Below are 26,799 nucleotides of genomic sequence, written 5' to 3'. Positions count from 1 at the left end.
TATTAGGTACCTGTTTTGTGTGGTTGATGTTGCAATCTTAGTGAGTGGTAAGAGTTTGATAAGAATCTTAGTTTGTATTTAATTACAAGCTGATGCAACTCTGATTCTGTATTGATAAGTAAATTTGTATTATTTCTTACTCTATATCTCATCATATCATGGTTATAAGATTTTATTCATATAACTATAGTTCACACCCTTATTCAGGAATACTCTTTATTCGCAGGTCGGGGCTTGACGTACACACACACAGAAAAAAAGATATATATATATATATATATATAGAGAGAGAGAGAGAGAGAGAGAGAGAGAGAGAGAGAGATAATGTGAAAATTCATTTTTTGTGTTTTAAAAAATGGGTCTTACGATACAAAATTACGGGCGTTGAACTCAAAACTTGTTTTTAAGTTTAAAAAATTGGATTAAAATCCAACACCAAACAAATCCTAAGCTATAGCTGTAACGACCCTATCCTAAATAAATGTTTAATTATTAATTAAACATGATAAAAGACCATTTTGCTCTTAGAATATTTTATTAGGTTTAAAGTTGAATTTTTGACCGGGAAGGAATTTGAGAATTTCGATACTACCATTGCGTAGATCACGGTGAGATGAGTCTGTAGACACGTAATGGACTTGAATCGGAGCTGTAACGAAGAAGTTACGAACAAAATATCATCAGTGGCATAATCGTAATTTTTGCAAAAAGGGTTTGATAAAATCTGATTCTCTCTCTCTCTCTCTCTCTCTCTCTCTCTCTCTCTCTCTCTCTCCTCACAACGGCAGCTCCTCTCTCTCTTGAAACTTCGCCACTGGCTAGGGACAGGACGGTGCCAAAAGGACGGCTCAGCCCGGCGTCACAACCGCCCTTCCCATCATCGCCGCGCCACTTCAGCCGGAAAATGTGGTTTTAGGCCGTTTTTCGCTCGAAACTTCGCCGGCTCCGATCTCTCTTCTTCGGCAACCATTTTTGGCGATTAAGGTATGGAAATTCATCCATTCTTCATAATCTAGCTTATGGTTGGTAGGATTGCATCAATTTTGAGCCTAGATTGTTTGATTTTCAAATTGGATTTTGGCCAGTTTTGGGATCTCAATTCCGGCCACTTTAGATCAATTTTTGAGTTAGGTCCAAGAACAAAAATGATTCCAATTAGGGTGTTTTACCTAGGGTAGGAGCCTTGAGCCATGATTTTGAGTTTTTCTGGTGAAAGGTTATCGCTTTGGACACCCACGCGCTGTTTTGTCCCAATGTGATCCTCAGGTTCTCACGAGCGCGTAGAGGTGCTCGAATTTCAATTTGGATACCGTTTGAAACCTGAACGGATCTCGCCTATTGTGTGATATCTGGGTTCAATAGGTTTGAACTGTTGGATCGTCTGGAATTTAATATATGTTGATCTAGATATTCCTAAGATGGTGTAGGATTCAACAGATCGTAGAACGGAGTCCCAGATAATCTGGAAATGCCTACCCTAGGGCTAGGTGAATAGTAACTGTTCGATTGTGCGATCGTGAGCGATCCGACCGTCTGATTTGGACCAAACTTGTAAAACATGTGTCCTAAGCTTTGTAGAACACATAGGAACTTTCGGATCGGAGTTTGGAGGTCGTAGGCCTCGTAGGCCCGTTTGACCAAGTTTGGGTAGTTTGACCCATGGTTGACCATGAGTCTTCCGAGATAGTTTTACCTTCCCATGAGGATTAAAATGACCATAGTGACAGGTGTTGATCATTAGTTGAGTTACATTGATTATGTAGGATTTAGGATATTAATTTATTGTTTTAAACTAGGGAGATTATGTGATATGATTGCTAGATCCCACTTGGCATAGGATTTTCTAGCGTGTGAACAGACCCCATATGTGGAGTTGGATTTTCCGGCATATGGGGAGATTATATGATTGTTATGTCACACGTGGCGTAGGATTTTTCGACGTGTTGACAGACCTCATACGCGGCATTGGATTTTCCGACGTATGGGAAGATTATATGATGTGATTGCTAGGTCCCACGTGGCGTAGGATTTTCCGGCGTGTGGACATACCCCATACATGGAGTTGGATTTTCCAGCATATGGGGAGATTATATGATTGTTAGGTCACACGTGGCATAGGATTTTCCGGCATATTAACAGACCCCATACCTGACGTTGGATTTTTTGGCGTATGGGGAGATTATGTGATATGATTGCTAGGTCCCACGTGGCGTAGGATTTTTCGGCTTGTGGACATACCTCATACGTGGAGTTGGATTTTTCGGCATATGGGGAGATTATGTGATTACAGGCATATGTGGAAAAGGATGGTATTTGGTAGGATGTGATTCAAGGGAAAAAGGAAATGAATAATTCTATAATGTATTAATTTGTATAGCTATCAGTGATTACATGTTATTAGAATTGGGATGTTTATGGGAAGAACTACGTGTGGCTTGATTCCTTCTTAAGGGTACGTAGGCTGCTTAGGGTAATGCCTCGGCGCAGCCATGAACTAAATGTTATTTATGTTGTTCTATTGAGATTGGTTCTGACCTTGTCGTTAGTCCTGAAATTCGGGTGAAAACGAGATGTGGTCGTGTTAAGAGGTTAAAACCTTGTATGTTGGATATTTGGGAAGTTAGATGATGAAAACTGCATCTGATATTAATAATTATGTTTGAGCTTATTATTTGCATTGGTTAAGTACTATTTTTGACTTAAGAGTTTTATTGGTAGTTTGTTCAGATTATTTGAAGGCCGGAGGCCCATCATGTGAATTGCATGAAATTATCTTGTGCATGCTGTCGGTTGGTGATATTAAATGTGTTTTATGCAGGTTGAAATTTTTGGGAAATGTTCAATTTACAGGGGAGACTTTGCCGAATTTTCGGTAGAAAGTCTCGTCCCCTTATTCCTTTTTGGGAAAATAGAATATAGTTTTAGAAGTGGGCCTAATATCGGGGCGATGTCGGGAATTCAACAGGATTCGTCTCGATTTCGAGGAATTCGGGGCAGGTCCTGTCAATTGGTATTAGAACCACTTTGCCGTGTGGTGCGAGTATGCCGACGAGGACGTCGAGCCCCTAAGAGGGTGGATTGTAACATCTCACATCGACCAACGGAGAGGGTGTGATGTGCTTATATGTACATGCCCGCCTCCATCTAGCACGAGACCTTTTGGAAGCTCACTGGCTTCGAAGTCATGGGAACTCCAAAGTTAAGCGAGTTTGGGCTAGAGCAATCTCGGAATGGGTGACCTATTGAGAAGTTGCTCATGAGTTCCCAAAAACAAAACCTTGAGGGCAGAGAAAGAGGTCCAAAACGGACAATATTGTGCTACGGCGAAGCCAATCCCGGAATGTGACAATAGCTCAAAATAAATCTAATTATTATCTAGCTACACTTATGGTCATCTGAAAGTGCAGAGACTCTTTGGGTTTTCTATATAGTTTTCACCTATGTCTTTTGAGAGTTTTTCACTTCTTCTTTGTGAGAGCTTTCCACCTCTCATTTGTGAAAGTTTTGTTTGTATTGTTATGGCTTTTTAGTTTTTTTTCAAACTTGATCTCTTTCTTGTTGTTCTGAGTTTGCACTGTTAGTTGGGATGTCAACGCTAGAGTTTCTTCAATCCTCTGTGATTGTTACTGGAGGAGCCCTAGATTTTCTTAATTTTGATGTTAGATTGCTCCGTTATTGTAGGACCTTTTATGTCTAGTTTGTATTGTCCATTTGTGGCTAGTGACTTTTTTAACTGAATTATGAATGCACTCCCATAATTGCTCAACCAAAACAAAAAGACAAAAAAAGGCCAAAAGGCATATACATATACTAACCTCACGAATTTAGCCACATCTGCGATAGCATTCTTAATATACCAAATGATAGTCCTGAAATATAAACAACTGTAGGTGAGTTTGTCCTTTGACTTCTTGTATTTACTGGCTTAAATATAGGCATAAATTAGTAAAGTTTTCACATGTAAGCTCTTAAATTGGCCCAAAATATTAAAAAAATTCTATAATACCAAAATCTTTGGGAAAAATCAATTTGGCTTTTTAAATGGACTACTTGTTTTGCATAGCCTGTTTGGGGTTATAAGTGATTATTTTGAAATTTTTGAAAGCCCAACTTGTTTGGTAAAAGATAATAAAATCACTTATTTTGAATAATTGCTGTGAGAGAAAGCAATTAGGGAAAGCATGTGATGAGCTGCTTTCATTTTTTGATTATTCAGGAATTAGTTTTGAAAAGGCGCTGGGTTAAATGAAACCTTCAAAATTTTCAAAAATAAACCCCTTTTTTTTTTTTTACCAACCGCGCTTCTAACAAAAAGTTTACAAAATGCCAAATTGCTTTCTTTCACAACTGATTTCTCTCGTAGCAAATCTGACAGTGATTATTTTTACAGCATAGCAACGCCAAACTGGCCCTAAATATACCATACAACCCATGAAAATTCTGAAATTAAAACAATACTCTCATGAACGTTCTTTTTTCTGAAAATCATAATACAAGGAAAATAATGGTATTTCACACATCATTCAAATTTAAAAAAATTATTACAGCTTACCCTTATTTGATTTTTTTTCTTCAATTTATAGGTTTTAGGATTTATATATAAATTCAATATAAGAAATGAGTTTTATTAAAAATTTCTTTAAATTAATTAACATATATAGGAAAACAATAATGAATAATGAGAACCAATAAACCTAAATCATAAAAAAAAAGACCAACAAGGTAAGTACTAGCTCAAAATAAATCTAACTAGTATCTAGCTACACTGGATGGTCATCTGAAAGCCCCAAAAAAGTACGTATATACATATACTAACCTCACGATATCTACCACAAATACAAGAGTCCTGAAATATAAACACTTGTAGCTTAGTCAAAACTCTTTTCAAATTTTGGTTTTACTGTCAAAATTTGAAAATTAAAGAGGAAAACTTGACCGGGCTTGTCCTGTTCGGCAGATTTCCCACACAGTAAAACCAATCCAGTGTTTAGTAAAGACCAATAACGAAAACAAACCCACATACACTAGCCTAAAAGTATAACTTGGTCATGAATGGAGGAATTCGTACATATACCTTGGTCATCTTGAGAGTTTTATTAAAATGACTGGAGAACACATCTGGTTGTAAGCTTAAAATACTACTTTTAATTACGTAATGCAAAAATTTTGATTCTTATTACTCATAAACTAAACAAGAAATGGGAAAAGAAAAATGGTATTTCGTTGTTTTCATTTTCAAGAATTTTCTACCACTAGAATAAAAGTTTGATATATTTATTCAAAAATTCATTTTAGCATGACATATTATTAAAAAAAAACTCATATATGGCATATTTGAAATAGTCCTTTTGTCACTCCACACTCACTCAGTAATAGTTGATTTACTTGGTGCAATTTGTCTTTTATGATATGAAATTTAGGATTTGGATTTGTTCTTTTCTTCATTATATGGCAGCCTTGGCCGCATGAGATGGGTGTCTCAATGTTTTTTCTTTTTTCTTTTTCCTACAATAGTTTTGGGGTAGTGGTTGGGGTGGGGTTTAACATAGAAGAGGAAGACGAGGGAGAAATACTTAGTTTTTTTTAATCATTTTAATTAATTAATTGTTTTTTAATTATGGAAAAAGGTCGTGGCATTACCCTTTTCTTATTTAATTCTTTTAAAAGGCGATAAGAAAGCTGTAAAAAAAATTGTATTAATTGAAAGAAACATGGTAGCCAATTAAGGGAAAAAAATTATATTTAATAAGGGTAAATTTGGAAAACAAAATCTACGCATTCATGATATTATTTTTGAAATGAAGGCAAAGTATTTATTGATTTAGAAGAGTATAACAAGTACAAAAACCGGGCGCTGTCTTCAAGGATTAGGTGAGTGTCTCTACTCCAATAGGTTCAAACGTCGGGCTAACAAAGTAGCCGTACCCGATCGACCGCAAGCGGAAGCAAGAGCCTTACCTCAGATAGAGTGCCCAACCCCCCCCGGGGTCTCTAAACGCATTCATGATATTATTTTAAGTGTAAAGAATGTGATACATGTCATGTGAAAAAAGGAGAAAGTTGCTCACATTTCCCTCGTAAATAAACTATAATATATATATATATATGCATTAGAAAAACAAATGACGACTTACCTGGAACTTGAAGGGATGGTTACATCTCCCTCTTCCAGGGATGGCTCCATGGAAACAGAGGATGTGTGTGAATCGAAGAAGACCCAACCAAAAAAATCTGGAGAGAAAAACTGATTTCTATTTGTCTGTATACGCACTGAATGAAGGCACAATTGCCTTTTAAACAGGACAATAACAAAACTTGATGAGCTGGACCGTTGACTCTAGTCAACTAATACTTGTCTACAGAGAACAGGTCGGTGATGCTATATTATCATGGATGTGGGGTTTGGGTGGATTAGCTGTAAAGTTTAGTTTGAGCTGTTAAAGATAAAAAGTAAATGAAGCAACTATTGTAATTGAGCTCTTAATTCCTTTTGGATATTGTAAGCAAGGTGTTAAATTTCGATAACTTCTGAAATATCGGTGAAGATTGAATAAAAATTATGAAAATTATTATACAAATATGTAAATTTTTAACGAAACTTTGAGACATGCTTATTTAACCAGATTCAACAAAATAAATTGATAAAACTTAATGAGATGGTGGACTTACATGATTGAGATTACATATCATTTTTGCACTGATAAACTGTGTTACTTACAAAATATGCTCACTAATTCATAAGATTTGATTGTATACACACCAATTTCATTTAAGTTTAGTTTTTTTTTTAAGGAATGAACAACCTTTGTAAGAGATGCTGAATGACAAGCGATAATCTAAATTACATAGAGGAGGATGATTTCTCACACACACTACTAATTTGCCATGAGATGTACAAGTAGTTAATTAAAAAACAATAGAAAAGTTATTTATACATAAATAAAAAGACCAGATTACTGTGGCTGATAATATTTGAAGGTGCCGTTCATTTAAGTTTAGTTTTTTTTCCTTTTTTTTAATGAATTAACAATCTTTGTAGGAGACGCTAAACTACAAATGATAATCTAAACTACAAAGAAGAGGGAGATTTCTCACACACACTACTAATTTTCCATGGGATGTACAAATAGTAAATTCAGAAACAATAGAAAAGTTATTTATACATAAGTAAAAAGACCAGATTACTGTGGCTGATAATATTTGAGGGTATAAGCATGTCATTTGGCATCTAGACCAAATCAGTCCTAAAAACAAAAACTTGTCATTTGGCTTTGGGTTTCATGTTCTGGAGCCTCCTCTCATATCATATGTACGAAAAGTTATTGTAATATACCCCGAAAATTGAATAAACAATTCCCCAAACCAGAAGAAAAGAACAAACGTACTTTTGTTTCGGAAAAGAAAAAGAAGAAAAGAAAAAGAAGGAAAGATGATGTTACACGAATAAAGCTTGAGCCTTGAGGTTGCAAGAGACTAGCATATCATATACTTTAGACTAATCACTGTGAACTTTGGGGAAACATGTTACACGAAACTAGCATATCATATACTCTTGTGATGAGAGATAGAATACAGGGGTAGGAAACATGTTACACGAAAGTAGCATATCATAGACATATTCGTGGCTTCTCAATCATTCCACTTCTGGCGTAACGTAAATATATGTAGATATTAGCTAGGCAGCTTGACCTGAAACAAATACAATAATTAAACAACTAAAGATTTATACAAACTCAAACTAGTGAGTTTGAGAGAAAATGGGGAGATAAATAATCAACTGGAGGGCAGCTAGCACCAAGAAAATAGTGTCCAAAAAAAAAATTGTACTTTGATAATGTCTAGCAAATGAGTGAACTAACAATCTATTTGTTTGACAGGAATGTTAAAAGGGGAATAGGAATTGTATTCCTTTTTATTTTGGAATGGAATGATCTTTTACTTTCGATCTTATTTTATCTTTGGAATACTTAGGAAACCGAAAAAGGAAATAGTTTATATTTCCATTATTTTATCCTTTACTTGTTCTCAGAGAAAGTTATAAATTTTAAAAGAAAGAAGAGGTTTTATGGAACAAATATCCCCATCCTATAACCACAAGGTGTTGTGCAATTGGAAAATTGCCTCCTCCAGCTGGCGGACTACCTGGTGCCTCAATGACAGGGGTTCGAATCCAATTAGAAACACTTTGTGGCCAGAGACAAGCCAAACCCCAAAGCGAGGATTAATCCCAAACTTCGGATTGGGGACACCTCATCGTATTTACCAACAACAACAACAACAACAAAACAAAAAAAATCCCCATATCCTATTCTTGATGATCCCTCAATAATGAAAGGTAATCCTTATAACTGCAATACACGACAATTGGAATGTAAAAGAAGAAAGGATCTATTGACACTACAATACACAATAATTTAAATATCTTTCTCGTTAAGGCCCCATTTGGTTCATATAATGAATTTGAGGGGAAATTATTTCCCATGTTATTTCCCAAGGGATGAGAAATGGAAGATTCATTTCCCACGTTTGGTAATGCTGGGAAAGTAACAAAGAGATATCATTTTATTTCCTTTTACATGTTTGTTCAGAGAAGGAATGGAAAACAAAGTTTGTATAAATTTCCAATTCTACCCATATCAAAAAGCACAATAAGTGCTTGCTTCAAAAGCTTTTGGTTATTCGGGTAAGCTATTGACAATGCCGAGGGCAAATACGAATACGGCTTCCATACCTATTTTTAAGTCACCGCAACACATAAACCCACCTTCTATACCTAGGTATACAAATAACCCAGGCTCCACCACCATATGGACAATAATCTACAAGAAGAAGCAAGAAGAAAACGAGAAAAAGAAAGGATATAAAAAATAAAATAAAAAAGCAGAGGAGAAAAAGAAGAAGAAAAAAACATCGTTTTGACCCTCATAAATAACAATGACAATGAAAAAAGGAAAAAAAAAACAAAAAAAATCCTCTTGAGCCTCATTTGTAGTTTTCTTCTTCAACCTGGTTCAGTATCTCATCAGCCTTGTCATGGAAACGCGTCAACCTCCTCCAACTGCAGAATAGTTGAAATTTGAAATCCACTTAGAACTGTATTCAGAGACCAGACTTCTCAACTTATCGGCTTTGAGGACGAAGGCTTCTACTTTTGTTTGACATTTGACTTCTCCGGTTGAGAGAGGAGCAGGACCTGAAAACAAGATGTTGGGTGATGCCCAACTCAGAAGTTCTTCTCCGCAAAAATCACCTTTGTTAAGATATTTGGTGATCACCCCAGAATCCGTTGTTCCAGTATTGCCTTGGTCAAGATATTTGGTGCATATAATTGTGCCTTCTATAATGATGAGCATTAAATCAAGTGACTCTCCTGCTTGAACAACATTGCTATTCTCGAAATAGATCATTGGCTCAAGCTTGTAGCAAATATTTGAAAACATATCTTCAGGCATACTTTGAAGCATGGGTACCTATAAATTGCTTACATTAATTCGCTAATATAACAAGATTCATATATAATATATGCTCAGAGGCCTTCTTATATAGTAAATCTAAGATTTATAAAAAGGTTGAGGAACATACTTTCTTTAGCATACTAATGCAGAGATGTTTCGTCAAAGAACTTGCGATACCGAAGGGTAAGTGACTATAGAGATACTCCACATCCACTACAGCATCAAGGTTTTCTTGGATTACGTTATTTAATTTAAGGTGCATCATGATTTTTGTCTTCAAATCCTCGTGGACACCATTTCTTGACACCCACTCAAGTATATCTTTCTCCTTGATCATGATATTCACTGTCTGCCTTAACCCCTCATCCTCAATCTCTTCCAATTTTGTAGTTCCCAATTTCTTGTATGTCTATTTCAGAAAAAAGAAGAAGAAGAAGAAGAAAGAAGAAGAAGAAGAAGAAGAAAGCTCACTTTGTCAAATCAAAGGATTCCCCCTCATATAACTTTACGTGTGTCTAATCCAAATTTAATATGTAGTTGAAGATGCAGTGAGTAGAGAACACAGTAAACATAAATGATCACCAAAATGAAGATAATATAAATGCGTCGTAATAGGAAACCTAATGGTCTTGACGCCCATTATGTTTTTTGGCAAATTTTGAAAATTGAAATGTAATCTATGATACCGAATAATTATTGATAATGATATTTCTCTCTAGTTTATTGGAAGATGTCCTAAGCTCGGTTCCCTCTCCCCAAAAGAAAACAAATATATTTTACTCCAACATAATTAATCGGGAAAAAAATATTCTTGAGACTCAATTATAACTTTTGTCCTATTATATACCTCGTTAAGTATTTGATCAATCTTGTCCGGCTGAAGTGCCGACTCCTCCAACTGTTCTGAATTGTCACAACTATTGTTGAAATTGAAAATCCACTTAGAGCTGTGTTCGGAGACTAGACTTCTCAACTTATCGACTTTTAGAACGAAGGCTTCTACTTCTGTTTGACATTTGACATCTCGGGTTGAGATTGGAGCAGCACCTGAAAACAAGATGTTGGGTGACGCCCAACTGAGAAGTTCTTCTCCACAAAAATCACCTTTCTTAAGGTACTTGGTGACAACAGAGGAATCCGTTGTTCCAGTATTGCTAGTCACATCGGTAAATATAATTATGCCTTCAGTAATGATGAGCATCAAATCAAGTTGTTCTCCTGCCTGAACAATGTTGCTACTCTCGGTGTAGATCACTGGCTCTAGTTTGTAGCAAATATTTGAGAACATATCTTCAGGCATATTTTCAAGCATGGGTACCTATAAATTGGTCAATAAGAAGATTCATGACATACGTATGCTCATGCCTTATTATGTAGTAAAAAAGGAGGTTGAGGAACATACATTCTTCAGCATACTAATGCAGAGATGTTTCGTCAAAGAAATTGCAATACCAAAGGGTAGGTGACTATGGAGATACTCCACATCCACTTTAGCATCAAGGTTTTCTTGGATTACGTTATTTAATTTAAGGTGCGTCATAATTTTTGACTTCAAATCCTCGTCGAGGACATTTCTTGACACCCACGCAAGTATATCTTTCTCCTTGATCATGATCTTCACCTTCTGCTTTAACTCCTCATCCTCAATCTCCTCCAATTCTGTAGTTCCGAACTTCATATATGTCTATAGCAGAAAGAAGAAAACACCCAGTTCATCAAATCCTACAAGTTTCACCATCATAATATTTTATATATATATATTATATATATATTGGACAGAACCATCATAATATTATAGTTTGTAGGCAAGTGTGTCTAATATTAATATGTAGTTCAGAATAAATACTTTTTAAGGGAAAAATAAGAGTAAATACTTAAATTAATTTAAAGATGTGATTCTCATTCAGTAATATGTCAAGATCCATACGGTGTCTCATCACGCCTATCAGATAAGACTCCATTCAAGTGATAAACAGTGAGAAGCCATACGGTGTCTCATCATTCAAGTTTCACCATCACTGTTTAGCATAATAAAAAAATCTGTTGACGATATATGCAAAATATATCATCATAAAAATGAAATCGATAATGCATGATAACGGGAGGATAATGGTCTTAACCCTCGTTCATATTTTGGCCAAATGTTGATGATGAAAATATATTCAGGAAAAATATTAGAGCAGTAAAAATGTACCCGGACAATAATTCAAAATTTAAGCCCTATATATACCTCATTAAGTATTTGATCCATCTTGTCGCGGCGACGTGCCAACTCCTCTATCTGCTCTGAATTATTACCGTTGTTGAAATTGGAAATCCACTCAGAGCTGTATTCAGAGACTAGACTTCTCAACTTATCGGCTTTGAGAATGAAGGCTTCGACTTTTGATTGACATTTGACATCTCGGGTGGAGATAGGAGCAGGACTTGAAAATAAGATGCTGGGTGATGCCCAAGCGAGAAGTTCTTCTCCACAAAAATCACCTCTGTTAAGGTATTTGGTGATCACCGCGGAATCTGTTGTTTCGGTATTGCTAGTCATGTCGGTGCATATAATTGTGCCTCCTATGATGATGAGCATCAAATCAAGTGATTCTCCAGCTTGAACAATGTTGCTATTCTCGGTATAGATCACTGGTTCCAGCTTGTAGCAAATATTTGAGAACATATCTTCATGCATACTTTGAAGCATGGCCACCTGTAAATTGCTTGCATTAATTCGCCAATATAACAAGATTCATATATAATACATTAAGATTTATAAATAGGTTGAGGAACATACTTGCTTCAGGGTACTAATGCAGAGATGCTTCGTTAAAGAAATTGAGAGATCGAAGGGCAGGTGAGTATTCAGATACCCCAAATCGACATCGGCGTCCGTGTTTTGTTCCGCTATGTTTTTAAGGTTTATGTGCCTCATGATTTTTGTCTTTAAATCCTCGTGGGTGCCATTTCTTGACAGCCACTCAAGTATATCTTTCTCCTTCATCATTATCTTCATCTTCTGCCTCGAACCCTCATCCTCAATCTCCTCCAATCTTGTACCTCCCAACTGCAAATATGTCTATTTCACAAAAGAAGAAGAGACTCAGTTCAGCAAATCCTATAAGGTATGACAATGATAATGATATTATAGTTTGTCAGTAGGCTACAATAAGTCTAGCTAGTTGAACATGTAGTATATACACAGAACAAGTAAAGATAAGTATAATGTAATTATGAAACAACATATGAAAATGAAAACATTAGTCCATGGCAAAGGGAAAAGATACTTTATAAGAAATGTTGAACCTCGTTTTGTATCTGCAGATAAGTCTGGTCGCTGGGAAGTGCCAGCTGAGAATTGGTACTAGTGTAGTAATTCTTCCAAAGCATTCCAAGTTCCGAAACTGCAATCTTTAACTGCACAGCATTGATAACAAAGGCTTCCACTTTTGTTTGACACTTGACATCTTGGGCCGAGATAGGAAGTGTCGAAAGGCTACTGCTCGGTGATACCCAACTTAGAAGTTCTTCTCCATAAAGGCCGTCTTTCTCAAGACATGAGAGCTCGGTGACCATTGTGGAACCCGCTGTTGCGGTGTTGGCTGTCCATGTAATAATGCCATCGATAATGAAGAGCATCAAATTAAGCGGTTTTCCTGCTCTGGTAATGTAGCTATTCTCAGCGTAGATAACTGGCTTGAGATATTTGCAGATAGATTTCAACGTGGAGTCTAGCTTGTTTTGAAGCATGGGTACCTATATATATAAAAATATATACTGGTTACATTATAATTTTTCAAAAAGTAAAACAAGAAGATCCATTATATATAGTAGATAGGTTCAATGAAAATTTTCTTATAGCGCTTCCATTTGTTTTGAAGTAGTCGTTTAGGAACTTACTTTCTTCAGCGCATTAACGCCGACATGGTCTTTTATTGCTCTCTTGATCATACCCTTGGGAAGAACAGAGAATAGGAAATTCACATCCACACCAGCACCTATGTTTTCCTTCACCACTTTACTTGTTTCTATCTTCTCCATGATTTCTGTCTGGAGATCGTCAGGGAGACCATTTCTCAACACCCACTCACGTATGTCTTTCATGATCTTAATCTTCTGTACAGATTTTAATTCCTCTTCCCACAACTGTATATATGTCTACACAAAAGACAAAGAAGAAGCTGATCAGTTTACATTTAGTACAGTTAAGTTTGAAATCCTGGGTCCGTCCCTGCATACAAAGTTCATTTATAATTTCTGCTGATGAGATATGAAAATATTAAAAATCCATGATTACTCGGATGTTAATCCTCTTGGGGCTCTTTTATAGATTTGAGTACTTAAAACCTTGTTTGCTACGTACCTGATGAGTCTTGTCGATGGGACGTGCCAGCTCCTCAAATTCCTGAGACTCAATGTCACAATTGTATAAAGTCCAGTTCCACAGATGTCTGCATCCTGAAACCACACTTCTCAAGTCCTTGGCCATGAGAGCAAAGGCTTCCACTTTTGTTTCACATTTGACATTTAGAGTTGAGTTTGGAGTTGGAAGATTAGCAAAAGAGATGCTCGGTGACACCCAACTTAGAATTTCTTCTCCGAAAATATCATCCTTCTTAAGTCTCTTGATGACAGTTTTCGGATCCTCATAGGTCAGCCATAGTGCCTTCTGTGTCTGTGATGAAGAGCATCAAATCGATTGCTTTTCCCCTTCGTAAAACGTAGCTATTGATAGGGTAGATGATTGGCTTAAGATGGTCGCAAATCATTTCCAACACTTTCTTATCCATATGATGAAGCCTTTGTACCTACATTAATTAGTGTACTTAAATATTATTAATTGACCAGCAAGACCTCAAGATTCAGTATTTATACTAGCTAGCTGGGCTTATTGACATTTCACTCACCATCTTCAGAGTAAATATTTGGACCATGACCGCATAAGCCGAGTTTGGTGGATCAAACTAGACTAGACTATTTCACTTAACTGAACAAGTGTTCTGACCGTTGTTTAGTATATATGTTGACTTATTAAACTGAACAAATAACATATGTCTTACAAGTCTCATCTAGACTAGAGGGGTGGAACTCATAAGAATTGACTTAGACTTAACTCCAATCTAGTTGAAGCCAAGCCACCATACTAGACTGCACCTCTCTAATTTTTAAAGATTAACTTGAAATAAGGTTAAAAATTCAGGAGTGTTATCTGTAGCTTATTGATCTCATTTTTATTACTCTACTAGCCACTAGAGAAAAATGTAATTAGAGAGAGGTTTTTTTTTTTTTTTGGGGGGGGCAAGGTAGGAAGGAGAAGGGGAAAAACTCGTACACGCGGATGTCACTGAGCACTTGAGAGCACACAAAGGTCTGGACCAATCCAACTAACACCCTATTAATAAAGAAGAGAGGTTGAGAGTTAAGAAACCTACTTTATTGAGCGCGTTCATGCCCACGTGCTGCTTTATAGACTTTTGGATATTCTCGGGAAGAACAGACAATAGAAACTCCGCATCCACCTCAGCAGTCATGTTTTCTTCCACTGCCTTGTTCTTTTTCTGGTACAGTTTTTCCACTACCTTATTTTGTTTTATGAAGTCCATGATTTCTGTCTTCAAATCCGGAGGGAGACCATTATTTGACACCCAGTCAACTATACCTTTCTCCTTCATCTTAATCTTCTGTGTTAACTTGTCATCCTTATTCTTTTCCGCTTTTGCGGCTGCGATCTGCATGTATATCTGTTTCCCAAACGAAGAAGAAGAAAAGCTGAGCATCAAAGCAATAAGCATCAAAGAGTCATGGTTAATTAGCTATTAAAATTATGTCCCTTTAGAAGTTCAAAAATTTTACACATATCATGAGAAGATACTCATGACCAACCTGCATAATGCCAATGAGATATAAAAAGAGCAGCAATCCAACGACGGAAATAAGAATTGCAAAGCAATTTTCCCACACGTAGCTACTTGTTTCCAGATTCGTGCCAAAGTTACTGCAAAAATTGATCAAGCAGTATTACATTTAATACTGAGATATAAGTTGATCATATTTTATAAATTATATATCTGACATTATAATTATCTGATAATCATATATTGACATATTTCAAGATTCGTGCCAAAATTAATCTCAATTTTAACATGTTAATGACAAATATATAACTAAAACTTATAACAAAGAAGAGAACTTGTGGATTATCAACACGTCAACACATTTTTATGAATATAAGGCCTCAACGTATCTACATGCACAAACCTTAAATTTCGGATTCCCCACCAGAAAGAGAAAAAGAATTTTCTTGAAAAATTTACTTGTCCTGTATTACCAGATTGAAGGGCATCAAGAAATATTCCAAAGTCAAATAGGGAAGGATTTGATGGACTTATAGGGCATAATTCATTTAGGAATGTTATATTTGTTGAAGTATTATCCTTGCAGGATAAAGTAGCTATGCATCCTTCTGTATTGCTACAAGCTTGGTGCCAACATGATGTCTCTCGTTGAATAGAGAAAAAGTACCAAAAAGCTCCAAGTACCTAAAATACCATTAAATTAATCAATAATTCGAGAAAAATCTATATTGATAACAAAAGTACCTCCTGATCAAAACGAAAATATAAGGCTTCAAAAGAATTTACAATTTTATTTTTAGCATCCAATTGAGCAAGTGAGTTATAAAAAGGGGCATTATTTTGTTAGATTGATGAAATCAGGAGTCACATTGTTGAGTGCACTAAAGAACTTTAAGGGTGCACTTATCAGGTTGTCACAGGTTCAATCACAAGCTTCCACATGGCACATTGTAGTGAATGGCCTATGTGAGTGTGACAAGTGTCATGTCCTCACAATCAAATTTAAGCAATATTATATGAAAAAGGAAATATGATGGAAGAAATAATATTTATGACAAAGGAGATGGAACTTACATAACTTGCGAGGATGTAGAGAAAAAATTTGAATGCACCTTTGACCAATCTTGCTCTCAGTTGAAGTCTCTTAAAAGATTGGTGGAGTCGGTAAACGTTTGGCACATATTGGAAGAGGAGAAAGACGCTCAAAATCTCTCTCCTCAGAAAATATCCAGTGTCTTTCGTTCGGAAAAAGACAACTACTATTGCCAACTGAACCAATTACGTACAATATGAGTTAGAACCAACAAATGAATTTTCATTTGCAATAAATTTTCAGAAAGAAAAAAAAAGAAAAAAAAAAGGTCATCAAATAATGTGCATTATATTATTTAATTAAATAAACATTAAATCCTAGAATGATATGAAAACTAACAATTATTTTCAATTAAACATATATTTAAGAGAATCCACCTTGTCAAAAAATAAAAAGCTTAAAATCTCAATTATACCCTTTAGCATTGAAAGGAAAACAAAATGCTTCTTACTCATACCTGTGGGATGGGAAGAACAGCAAGAAAGTCAACTATGATTGTTAACAACGACCCTCTTGTCCAACCCGATGATCTTTGTCCTTCTGGTGCCTCATCAGATACCACAATTAATTCACTATGATTTCGAATTTGCTGTATAATATGCGTTATGAAAATGATGTCCAAAAGTGACCGTAGAACGAGAACCACAATCCTCAACCCTTTGTCCACTCCAAGGCAGTTGTTGTTCTCATCGGTGACCGGAATATAAAGGAACAGAGGATCCACCAAGACTGCGACCACACATAAAATTACAAATATCTCATGCCGCCATATAAGGGCGCGCAGGGTTTGGTCGAGAATTCGCTTCGCTACTGTTCTTGGCCCTTTTCTTGGACGTCGACGCTGCCCCTCAACATCGTCGTGTAAATCGTCACTAGGGGTGTTCCTGAAATGTAAAGTTATCGTGAGCTTATATCGGAAAATGACCGACTTTTTCATTTACGCAAAACAATTTCACATGTTTTATGGTTTAAAATGTGAACAGAATGAATCATATATGTTATAATTTGTGTGTTCACTGTGATTCACAAGCATCACAAACGCATCAAAAAATAGCTAAAACGTAAGTGATACAAACAAAGAAACAAACCTGAGGGGAAGTCTTTCCTCTGTGTCAGCCATGTATGTACTTATCTGCAGAGAGAGATAAGTACATTTACTTTAGCGAAAGCTTTTGAACATTGTAGCACCTACCAGCACGCTGTATATGCAACATGCCAAGGGCCGTGAACGGAGGGAAGAATAGTGATTCAGATTTATATACATTTATTGTTCATCACTAAACAAAGACGACTTGGATCGATGGGGGTATAGCTTCGCTAGTAATAATTGTCGTTGACGAAGATGCCATCCATCCACAAGTTTTTTCCTAGATTTTATATAGCCACCTTCTTTGTGTTGTTGCGATCTTCCAGCTCGGCGTTCACACTTATCCATCGAGTCCAACCAACATTAATTTTTTGCTAGTTGCTAATTGACTATACTTAAGCCAAAACGTGGTTAATCAGCAATTGAATATATTAAATTTTTGCTAGTTGCTAATTGACTATACTAGTCTTTTTTTTTGTCAAATCTGAACTTTATTATTCTATCTAAATACACATCACGTTACCCACCCATTATTGAGTTAATTACACACGGTTAGGCGGGTAGGTGTGTTATATATCGTATGTTGCTAATTGACCATAATTAAGCCCAAAGGAGGTTAATCTTTTGCTTGTTAGTATCTTCTTGTACACTTGTAGCTCTGGGGTCACCTTTTTTATTCTTTGAAAAGGATTCTTTTTTTCTTTTCTTTTTTTCATTTTTTTTGGCCTGTGAAGATATTTAATTATATACCTATCTTAACACTAGTGGCACAGATAAATCTTACACGATTTAATTTTTATAAACAAACCAAAACAGAAACCCAAAAAATAATAGATGGCCCTATGTAATTTAATTTTTATTACTAAAATTACTTTGATGTCCTATTTGAGTGTTTTGGGTTTTTATTTATTTATGAAGTTTTGGGGTTGGACTTGTTTTAAGAAATCGATAGCAGTTTTGTAATTTATCTGAAGTTCGAAAGCCTCTTTTTTATGTTGTAAATGGGCTTTGGGTATGTTTCTAAAATTCATTTCGTGTAGAGTTTTTTTAATAATTTGGGCCTCTATATTGGGTATAATAGTGAATCTCCCTATTTTCTTCAACCTTGTAGCATGATGGCGGTGAAAAAATGATTGAATATTTTAACAATTATTTTATTATTCTACATTCTCTTAACCTTCTTTGCTTGGTAGGATTCGTTGGAGTTAAACAAAATAATGAAGTAAAAACAAAAAAAAGTTAAGCTTCATAAACAATTAATTCATGATAATGGGAAGAAAAAAAAAATTCCTCATAAGCGTCTCATTTCTTATTAATTTTCTTATTCAACTGTATTTCCAAATCTCATCAGTCTTGTCCTGCAAGAGTTCACGACTTAGAATTATTGAAATGTGAAATCCAGTCTGAGGTGTATTGGGAGACGAAACTTCTCAACTTATCGACCGTGAGAGCGAAGCCTTCTACTTTTGTTTCACATTTGACGTCATGGGTTGAGATAGGAGCATGACCAGAAAATAATGTATTGGGCGATGCCCAATTCAGAAGTTCTTCTCCGCAAAAATCACCTTTCTCAAGATACTTGGTGATCATCGGTGAACCCGTTGTTCCGTTGTCAGAATTCATGTCCGGGGGCAGAATTTTGCCTTCTACAATGATGAGCATCAAATCAAGTTTTTCTCCTGCTCGAACAATGTAGCTGTCCTCTGTGTAGGTCACTGGCTTCAAGTCGTAGCAAATATTACTGAACACATCTTCAGGCATTTTTTCAAGCATGGGTACCTACATAAGAAGAAGATTCACAATATGTGCCATCTAGGTGTGAGAGGGTATGAGGAAATGTCCTATGTCGGAAAACTTTTTCCTAGTATAAAATCAAGATTTATGGAGAGAGTTCAGGAACATACTTTCTTTAGCGTACTAATGCAGAGATGCCTCTTTATAGAAATTGCTGTACCGAAGGGTAGATTATTAGAGATATACTCCACATCCACCGCAGCATCATTGTTTTGATCCAGAATTTTATTTAATTTTAGGTGCATCATGACTTTGGTCTTCAAATCCTCATCAAGGGGGCAATTTCTTGACAGCCACTCTTGTACATGTTTCTCCTTAATCACCGTCTTCATCTTCTTTTTTAATTCCTCATCCTCAATGTCGTCCACTTTTGTAGCTCCCAACTACATGCATATACATATGTTTGCTAGAAAGTTCATCAAATCCTTCAAGGTATGGCACTCATAACACAAAGTATTCGAAGAAAATTAGTTGAAAAACAAAAATGGGGGTTAGTAATTTGGACTCAAACCTCGTTCAGTATCTTATCGATGTTGTCGGGGCGAAATGCCAGCTCCCCCAACTGCTGTAAATTGTTACAATTGTTGAAATTTGAAATCCACTCTGAGGGGTATTGGGAGATGAAACTTCTCAACTTATCCGCCGTGAGAGCAAAGCCTTCTACTTTTGTTTCACACCTAACATCATGGGTTGAGACAGGAGCATCACCAGAAAATAATATATTGGGTGATGCCCAACTCAGGAGGTCTTCTCCGCAGAAATCACCTTTCTCAAGATAATTGGTGATCATCGATGAGCCCGTTGTACCAGTATCCAAAGTCATGTCGGTCTGCAGAATTTTGCCTTCTACAATGATGAGCATTAAATCAAGTTGTTCTCCTGCTCGAACAATGTAGCTATCCTCTGTGTAGGTCACTGGCTTCAATTCGTAGCAAATATTTGCGAACACATTTTCAGGCATTTTTTCAAGCATGGGTACCTATAGATTGCATAAATTATAATTAATTGATCAATATAAGAAGAAGATTTATAATATATATTCCATCAAAGTACTTTGCCTTCTGTCCTAGTAAATTTAGATTTGTAGGGAGGTATAGGAACATACTTTCTTTAGCGTACTAATGCAGAGATGCCTCTTTATAGAAATTGCCACACCGAACGGTAGGTTATTAGTGAGATACTCCACATCCACATTAGTATCAATGTTTTGTTCCACCAGGTTATTTAGTTTTATGTGCATTATGATTTTTGTTTTCAAATCCTCCTCGAGACCATTTCTTGACACCCACTCACGTATTTCTTTCTCCTTGATCATTATCTTTATCTTCTGTCTCAACTCCTCATCCTCAATCTCCTCCAATTTTGTAGTTCCCAACTGCATATGTTTGTTTCACAGAAGAAGAAGAAACTTAGGTCATCAAACCCTTAATTCAATGTTTTATCATCATCAGAAACATATATGACATAAACATGTTGACCGGTGATAATTAAAGATTAAAAAATTCTAATACTTAAAAAATTATTATTGTGAGTAATAATGTTTTACCTGAACCTCATTCAGTATCTTATCAATGGTGTCTGTCTGCTCCTCCAACTGATGTGAATTGCTATAATTGTTGAAATTTGAAATCCACTCTGAGCTGTATTGCGAAACGAAACTTCTCAACTTATCGGCTGTGAGAGCAAAGCCTTCTACTTTTGTTTGACATTTGACATCATGGATTGACATAGGAGCACGACCAGAAAATAAGATGTTGGGTGATGCCCAACTCAGAAGTTCTTCTCCACAAAAATGTCCTTTCTCAAGATACTTCGTGCCGGCGCATATAACTGTGCCTTCTGTAATTATGAGCATCAAATCAAGTCGCTCTCCTGCTCGAACAATGTAGCTATCCTGGGTGTAGGTCACTGGCTTGACTTCGTAGCAAATATTTTTAAACACGTCTTCAGGCATTTTTTCAAGCATGGGTACCTACATATTGCATACATTAATTGGTCCCTAAGAAGAAGATTTATGATATGCACTGAAATGCTTCTTATTACTTGCCTTTTCTTTTCTAGTAAAATTAAGATTTATAGAGAGGTTGAGGAACGTACTTTCTTTAGCGTACTAATGCAGAGTTGCCTCTTTATAGAAATTGCGATACCAAAGGGTATATTATTAGAGAGATACTCCACATTCACATCCGCATTAATGTTTTCATCCACAATTTTATTCAACTTCATGTGCATTATGATTTTTGTCTTCAAATCGTCATCGAGATCATTTCTTGACAGCCATTCAAGTATATCTCTCTCCTTGATCATTATCTTCATTTTCTGTCTTAAGTCCTCATCCTCAACCTTGTCCAATTTTGTTGGTTTCAACTGCCTATATGTCTGTTTAACAGAAGGAGAAGAGGCTGATCATCAGTTCATTAGATCCTACATGGTATGAGTATCGTACATAATTAGTGCATGAAAATTTAAGAATAAATGGTCTTAGCCTCATTTATGGCTTTCGTATCACCTCGTTTAGTATCTGCAAATAGGTCTTCTCCTGAGGAGGTGCAATGTAGTAATTAGTCCACCGCTCTCGTAGTTCGGAGACCATACTTTGCATTTTCTCTGCCTTGAGAGCAAGAGCTTCTACTTTTGTCTGACAACAGACATCTTGGGTCGAGATTGGAAGGTCAGAAAGACGGCTGCCGGGTGATGCCCAGCTCAGAAGTTCTTCTCCGTAAAGATCACCTTTCACAAGACATAACTGGTTGATCATATAGGAACCCGCTGTTACAGCCTCGTTAGCCGTATTGGGCCATATAATTACTCCTTCTATAATGAAAAGCATGGAGTTAAGGGGTTTTCGTGCTCGAATAAGGTAATCGTTCTTGCTGTAGATCACTGGCTCCAGATATTTGCAGATGACTTTCAACGAGGATTCAGGCATATTTTTAAGCATGGGTACCTACATATATATTCTTTCATTAATTGATCAATAAGAACAAGATTCAATGCATATACTAGCAGCTATGTTCATAGTAAGAACTTACTTTCTTAAGTGCACCCATGCCAACGTAGACCTTTATCGCTTCTTTTACGTCATGGGGAAGAATAGAGAATACAAAGTCCACATCCACATCAACATCTATGTTTTTCTTCACCGCGTTAATTTCTGTTATGTTTTCCATTATTTTTTTCTTGATGTTCTCGGGGAGACCATTTCTTGACACCCACTCAAGTATGTCGTTGTCTTTCAAGACCTTCAACTTCTGTAGTCTTAAACTCTCCTCCCATAACTGCATATACGTCTATTCAAAAAAGAAGAAGCTTAGTTTATCATGGTATGGCCACACATACAGTATTGAAATCCCAAACTCGAGATATACATAAGCATTTTTTTTCAGCGTTAATTAAGTTAAGAATAATTCAGTAATATATCAAGATATATATAATGTTCTACCTGTTCAGTCTTGTCATGGGGACTTCTTGCCAACTCCAACTCCTCCAATTGTGGATAATTAATGTCACAATTGTATAAAATCCTATTCCAGGTACGTCTGTATTTCAAGACTATTGATCTCAACGCCTCGGCCTTGAGAGCAAAAGCTTCTACTTTTGTTTGGCACCTGACATTTTGTGTTGAGCTTGGAACTTTAAGGTCAAAAGAGTTTGCCGGTGATGCCCAATACAGAAGTTCTTTTCCAAAATAGTCCCCTTCCCCAGGAGTGCTCTCAGTGGGTTCTGAGGCATTTTCTTGAATCGATATGGTGCCTTCTATGATGAAGAGCATGAAATCAATTGCCTTTCCCCTTCGAAAAACGTTGATATTATCAGGGTATAAGATCTGTGGTTTCAGATGGTCGCAGATCGTTTTCAACACTTCTACTCTCATATTTTGAAGCACTGGTACCTATACATATTTATGTGTAACTTACACATTAATCGATTAAAAAGGACAAGATTTATTTTGTTACTAATAAGGTTCATTGAAAATTTTCTAATGGCTACACTGTAGAGAGTTTCCCACATTCTAGCTAATATATGGTACACGTCTATCAGTGTGGCAGGCCCAATAGTCTCACATGCTCCTACGTTACCCAATAAAAATTATCCACATATGAAGTGCAAAATATGTCAAACGTGAGGGAAGCATAACTAAGAGCTTAAAAGGTATTCATCCATTACCAATGGGTTTAAGATTGGATGTTCGTAGTCTAATACACTAGCACATATATGCATATATATATATAATATATATATATAACTTTCAGGCAGAGATTGAAGGTTAAAAACATACTTTGTTTAGCACATTCATGCCCACATGGTGCTTTATAGAACTTTCAGTGGTCCGTGGAAGATCAATGGAGAATAGATACTTCACATCCACCTCGGCATCAATGTTTTTCTCCACCACGTTATTTTCTTTAATGATATCCATGATTTCTTTCTTCAAATCCTGAGGGAGACCATGTTTTAACATCCAGTCATCTATACTATCCTCTTTCACCTTAATTCTCTTTCTTAAGTCGTCCTCGTTTTGCTCCTCCGCTTTTGCGGCTGCCCACTGCATATATGTCTGTTTCACAAAATAAGAAGAAAATGAAAGTGTTGATGATCATGTTCATCAAGTCGTATATGAGCATCAATATATCATAGTTTGTACGTGTGTCCAATATATGAACCTTGATCCAACAACGTTGGGTCCATCTGAAGATATCATTTCTTTTATGGAATATGACTACATCAATAGATTATTAATTCATCACCAACCTGCAAGTTTCCTATGAGATATAAAAAGAGTAGCAAGCCAATAACAGCAATAAGAATTGCAAAGCAGTTTTCCCACACGTAGCTACTCGTTTCGAGACTCGTCCCAAAATTACTGCAAAATTAATGTTACATGAGAGACAAGATAATGGCATATATAATCTATTTATATATGAACCTTGTTTTTATTCTAGAAAGAAAAACCTAGGTCCTGTGCATCATAGATAACTGAATAGCTAATGAGACAAAAAAAACTTCGTGATTGAATTATATTCATTTATACGAACCTTAGATTTCTGATTCCCCACCAGAAAGAATAAAAGAATTTTCTTGGAAAATTTACTGGTCCTGTGTTACCAGACTGAAGGGCATCAAGGTACATTCCAAAATCAAATAGCGAAGGATCTGCTGGATTTATAGGGCAAAATTCATTTATGAATGTGATATTTCTTGAAGTACTATCATTGCAATATCGAGAAGCTATGCAGTCTTCCGTATTTCTACATGCTTGGTGCCAACATGTTGTCTCTCGCTGAATAGAAAAAAAGTACCAAAAAGCTCCAAGTACCTAAAATATACTAACAAATTATTAATAATTGGAACAACGTTCGATGGAGATATAAAAATAAATAAAAAACAAATTGAGTAACTCCACTAAACCAAAACAAAAAAAAAAAAAAAATGGTAATGTGTGAGTTATGAATCCAACAAGTTTAAAATAACGGAGGTCTTCATGCAGTTATTGTAAGAATGAATCATTTGGTTAGTCAATCAACAATTCAGGCAGCATTATGATAATAAAGGGAATATAAAAAAGAAGTACTAACAGAAATGGAGATGAAACTTACATGACTCGCGAGGATGTATAGAAAAAAATTGAATGCACCTTTAATCCGTCTTTCCTTCTTTTGAAGTTTCTCACTGGATATGTGAAGTCGGTAAACATTTGGCACATATTGAAAGAGTAGAAAGGCGTTCAAAATGTTTATTTTTTGTAAATACCCAGAGCCCCTGGTTCTGAAAAACACAACAACTATTGCCAACTGGACAAATGACAATAGGTTAGATTCAACACAAGTTTGCAATAATACTAAAGATGCTAAAGCTTTTCCAAAACTTTTGTCACCAAATAATGTCCAAGGCTAAAAAATTTACTATATATATATATATACTCTTTTTACTCAAATACCTGTGGGATGGGAAGAATTGCGAGCAAGTCAATTATGAGAGGGACACATAACAAGGGCCTCCATTTCCATCCCAATGACTCCCTTCCTTCGGCTGGTTCCTCAGAGTCCTCAAGCTTGGTTCGAATTTGATGTACAATACGCACAACGAAAATGATATCCGTAAGTGAGCGTAAAACAAGAGCTGCATTCCTCAGCTTTTTGTCCATTCCAAGGCACTTGTTTTCTTCATTGATGATTGGAATATAAAGGAAGAGAGGATCCAAGGAGACCGCGACCACACATGAAATTACGAATATATTGTTCCACAGCTGAAGGGTGCGCCCCTTTGGGGCAAGAATTCCATTAACTGCTGCTGTGGACCATTTTGTTGGACGGCCTTGCCTCTCGATATCGTCAAAATCATAACTTGGTTTGTCCCTGAGAGACAGAAAGAAAGAAACACTGGAGCTAAGCTACTTATGAATTACTTTCCATCACCACATCCTAATTCCTAAGTATGTATTTGAATATTTTACAATCGGATTACTAAAGGCATCCAATTTGTTCCCTAAAACTTTCAAACTACATACGCAGATGAGTTTGTGCGCGTGGCTGGAACCAAAATATCCCTTGAACAATTTTCAAGAGGGCAAAAAGGAAGAAGAACGCAAATGGTATTTTTATCATGTAATTAACTATACATAACACCCAAATATTGGTACGGTGCTAACTCTATCAAAATTATCATGTAACTAACTATACATAACACCGTCAACGTAGATATCTCTGGCTAAAAAATCATTAAAAAAATATATATAAATGGTACAGAGATGAGATTAACCTTAGGGGAACGCTTTCCTCTAAGTCAGACATATATATTATATGAGGATGCCACCGCGAAAACTATAAATAGATCCAACGAATTCCTTCAATCCAATACCAAAGTCTTCGTTGGTCCTGAAAAGATGAAACATTTCAGAATATTAAAATTTTACTTCAGCAACCCTAAATCTTGAACTCTAATTCCGGAAAAGTTTCTTCCACTGAAACAATAGACGATGTCATGATCAAAATTATATACATTGAAAGAAGAAAACAAAACATAAAAATAAGATAAAAGAAAAGTATGAAGGACAAAAGTTTCGGTCATGGATTTTAGTAATGTACAGATTATATAAGTTGAATGCATCTAGAGAGAGAGAGAGAGAGAGAGAGAGAGAGATTAGGAAAGCTTAAACTTAGATAGAACTTACCACAAAGCTATACGAAGGGAAGACAAGCAGAATCTAACAAGAGTTCCGCAGCAACTCCACTTGAAAAATCAAAGCTGCAGAAATAGGAAATCAGTTTTATAGACATTATGATCTGCAACTTGCAAGCAGTAGCTAGCTTGTTTATGAGCTTTACAATCAATTGGAATTAAAGAAAGACGACTTGCAATAATGATTATACATTTACTAGTATTTGTTATTGACGCTTAATTTTGTCGGGATCGTTGACAAAAACCTTGGCCTCCCTTTTCCAGCCCAAAAACGCAGAATATATAATTAGTTAAGCATTTTCTCATCTCTTTGCAACTACTATATCTTCTTGTGCTGTGTTACATTCCAGC

At 36.0% G+C, this 26,799-nt stretch overlaps 2 protein-coding genes across 2 annotated transcripts; both read right to left on the bottom strand.

Moving 5' to 3' along the window:
- Positions 1–8,845: 8,845 nt before the first annotated feature.
- On the bottom strand, positions 8,846–17,707 carry LOC103325421 (uncharacterized). The gene is given in 16 exon segments (XM_008227577.3): positions 8,846–9,470; positions 9,583–9,864; positions 10,303–10,773; positions 10,858–11,139; positions 11,686–12,153; positions 12,238–12,519; positions 12,747–13,196; positions 13,341–13,598; positions 13,804–14,084; positions 14,086–14,248; positions 14,873–15,181; positions 15,324–15,435; positions 15,699–15,979; positions 16,370–16,564; positions 16,846–17,272; positions 17,477–17,707. Coding segments are annotated over 16 exon segments (4,719 nt in total). The 5' UTR covers positions 17,509–17,707; the 3' UTR covers positions 8,846–9,044.
- A 1,055-nt stretch (positions 17,708–18,762) lies between these two features.
- On the bottom strand, positions 18,763–26,563 carry LOC103325420 (uncharacterized). Its single transcript, XM_008227575.2, has 16 exons — positions 26,441–26,563; positions 26,029–26,144; positions 25,208–25,625; positions 24,867–25,061; positions 24,306–24,586; positions 24,022–24,133; positions 23,549–23,827; positions 22,712–23,161; positions 22,302–22,559; positions 21,779–22,216; positions 21,367–21,648; positions 20,816–21,241; positions 20,375–20,644; positions 19,781–20,248; positions 19,380–19,652; positions 18,763–19,254 (listed from the first exon to the last, which is right to left on the bottom strand). Exons 2-16 carry the CDS (start codon positions 26,058–26,060, stop codon positions 18,844–18,846), a joined length of 4,593 nt encoding a protein of 1,530 aa, XP_008225797.2. The 5' UTR covers positions 26,061–26,144; positions 26,441–26,563; the 3' UTR covers positions 18,763–18,843.
- Between the last annotated feature and the right edge of the window lie 236 nt (positions 26,564–26,799).

This window comes from Prunus mume, linkage group LG3 (assembly GCF_029339155.1).
Source record: "Prunus mume cultivar Tortuosa linkage group LG3, ASM2933915v1, whole genome shotgun sequence".
Lineage (NCBI taxonomy): Eukaryota > Viridiplantae > Streptophyta > Magnoliopsida > Rosales > Rosaceae > Prunus > Prunus mume.
Note: the sequence above shows the minus strand (reverse complement) of the source record. Positions and strands in the feature narration are given on the sequence as shown.

Coding starts and splice junctions, on each gene's coding strand:
- LOC103325420 (XM_008227575.2), bottom strand. CDS start 26,060: ATGTCTGACTTAGAGGAAAGCGTTCCCCTAAG. Junction 22,217..22,301: donor GCATGGGTGCACTTAAGAAA/GTAAGTTCTTAC, acceptor ATATATATGTAG/GTACCCATGCTTAAAAATAT. Junction 21,649..21,778: donor ATTTGCAGATACTAAACGAG/GTGATACGAAAG, acceptor TCTGTTAAACAG/ACATATAGGCAGTTGAAACC.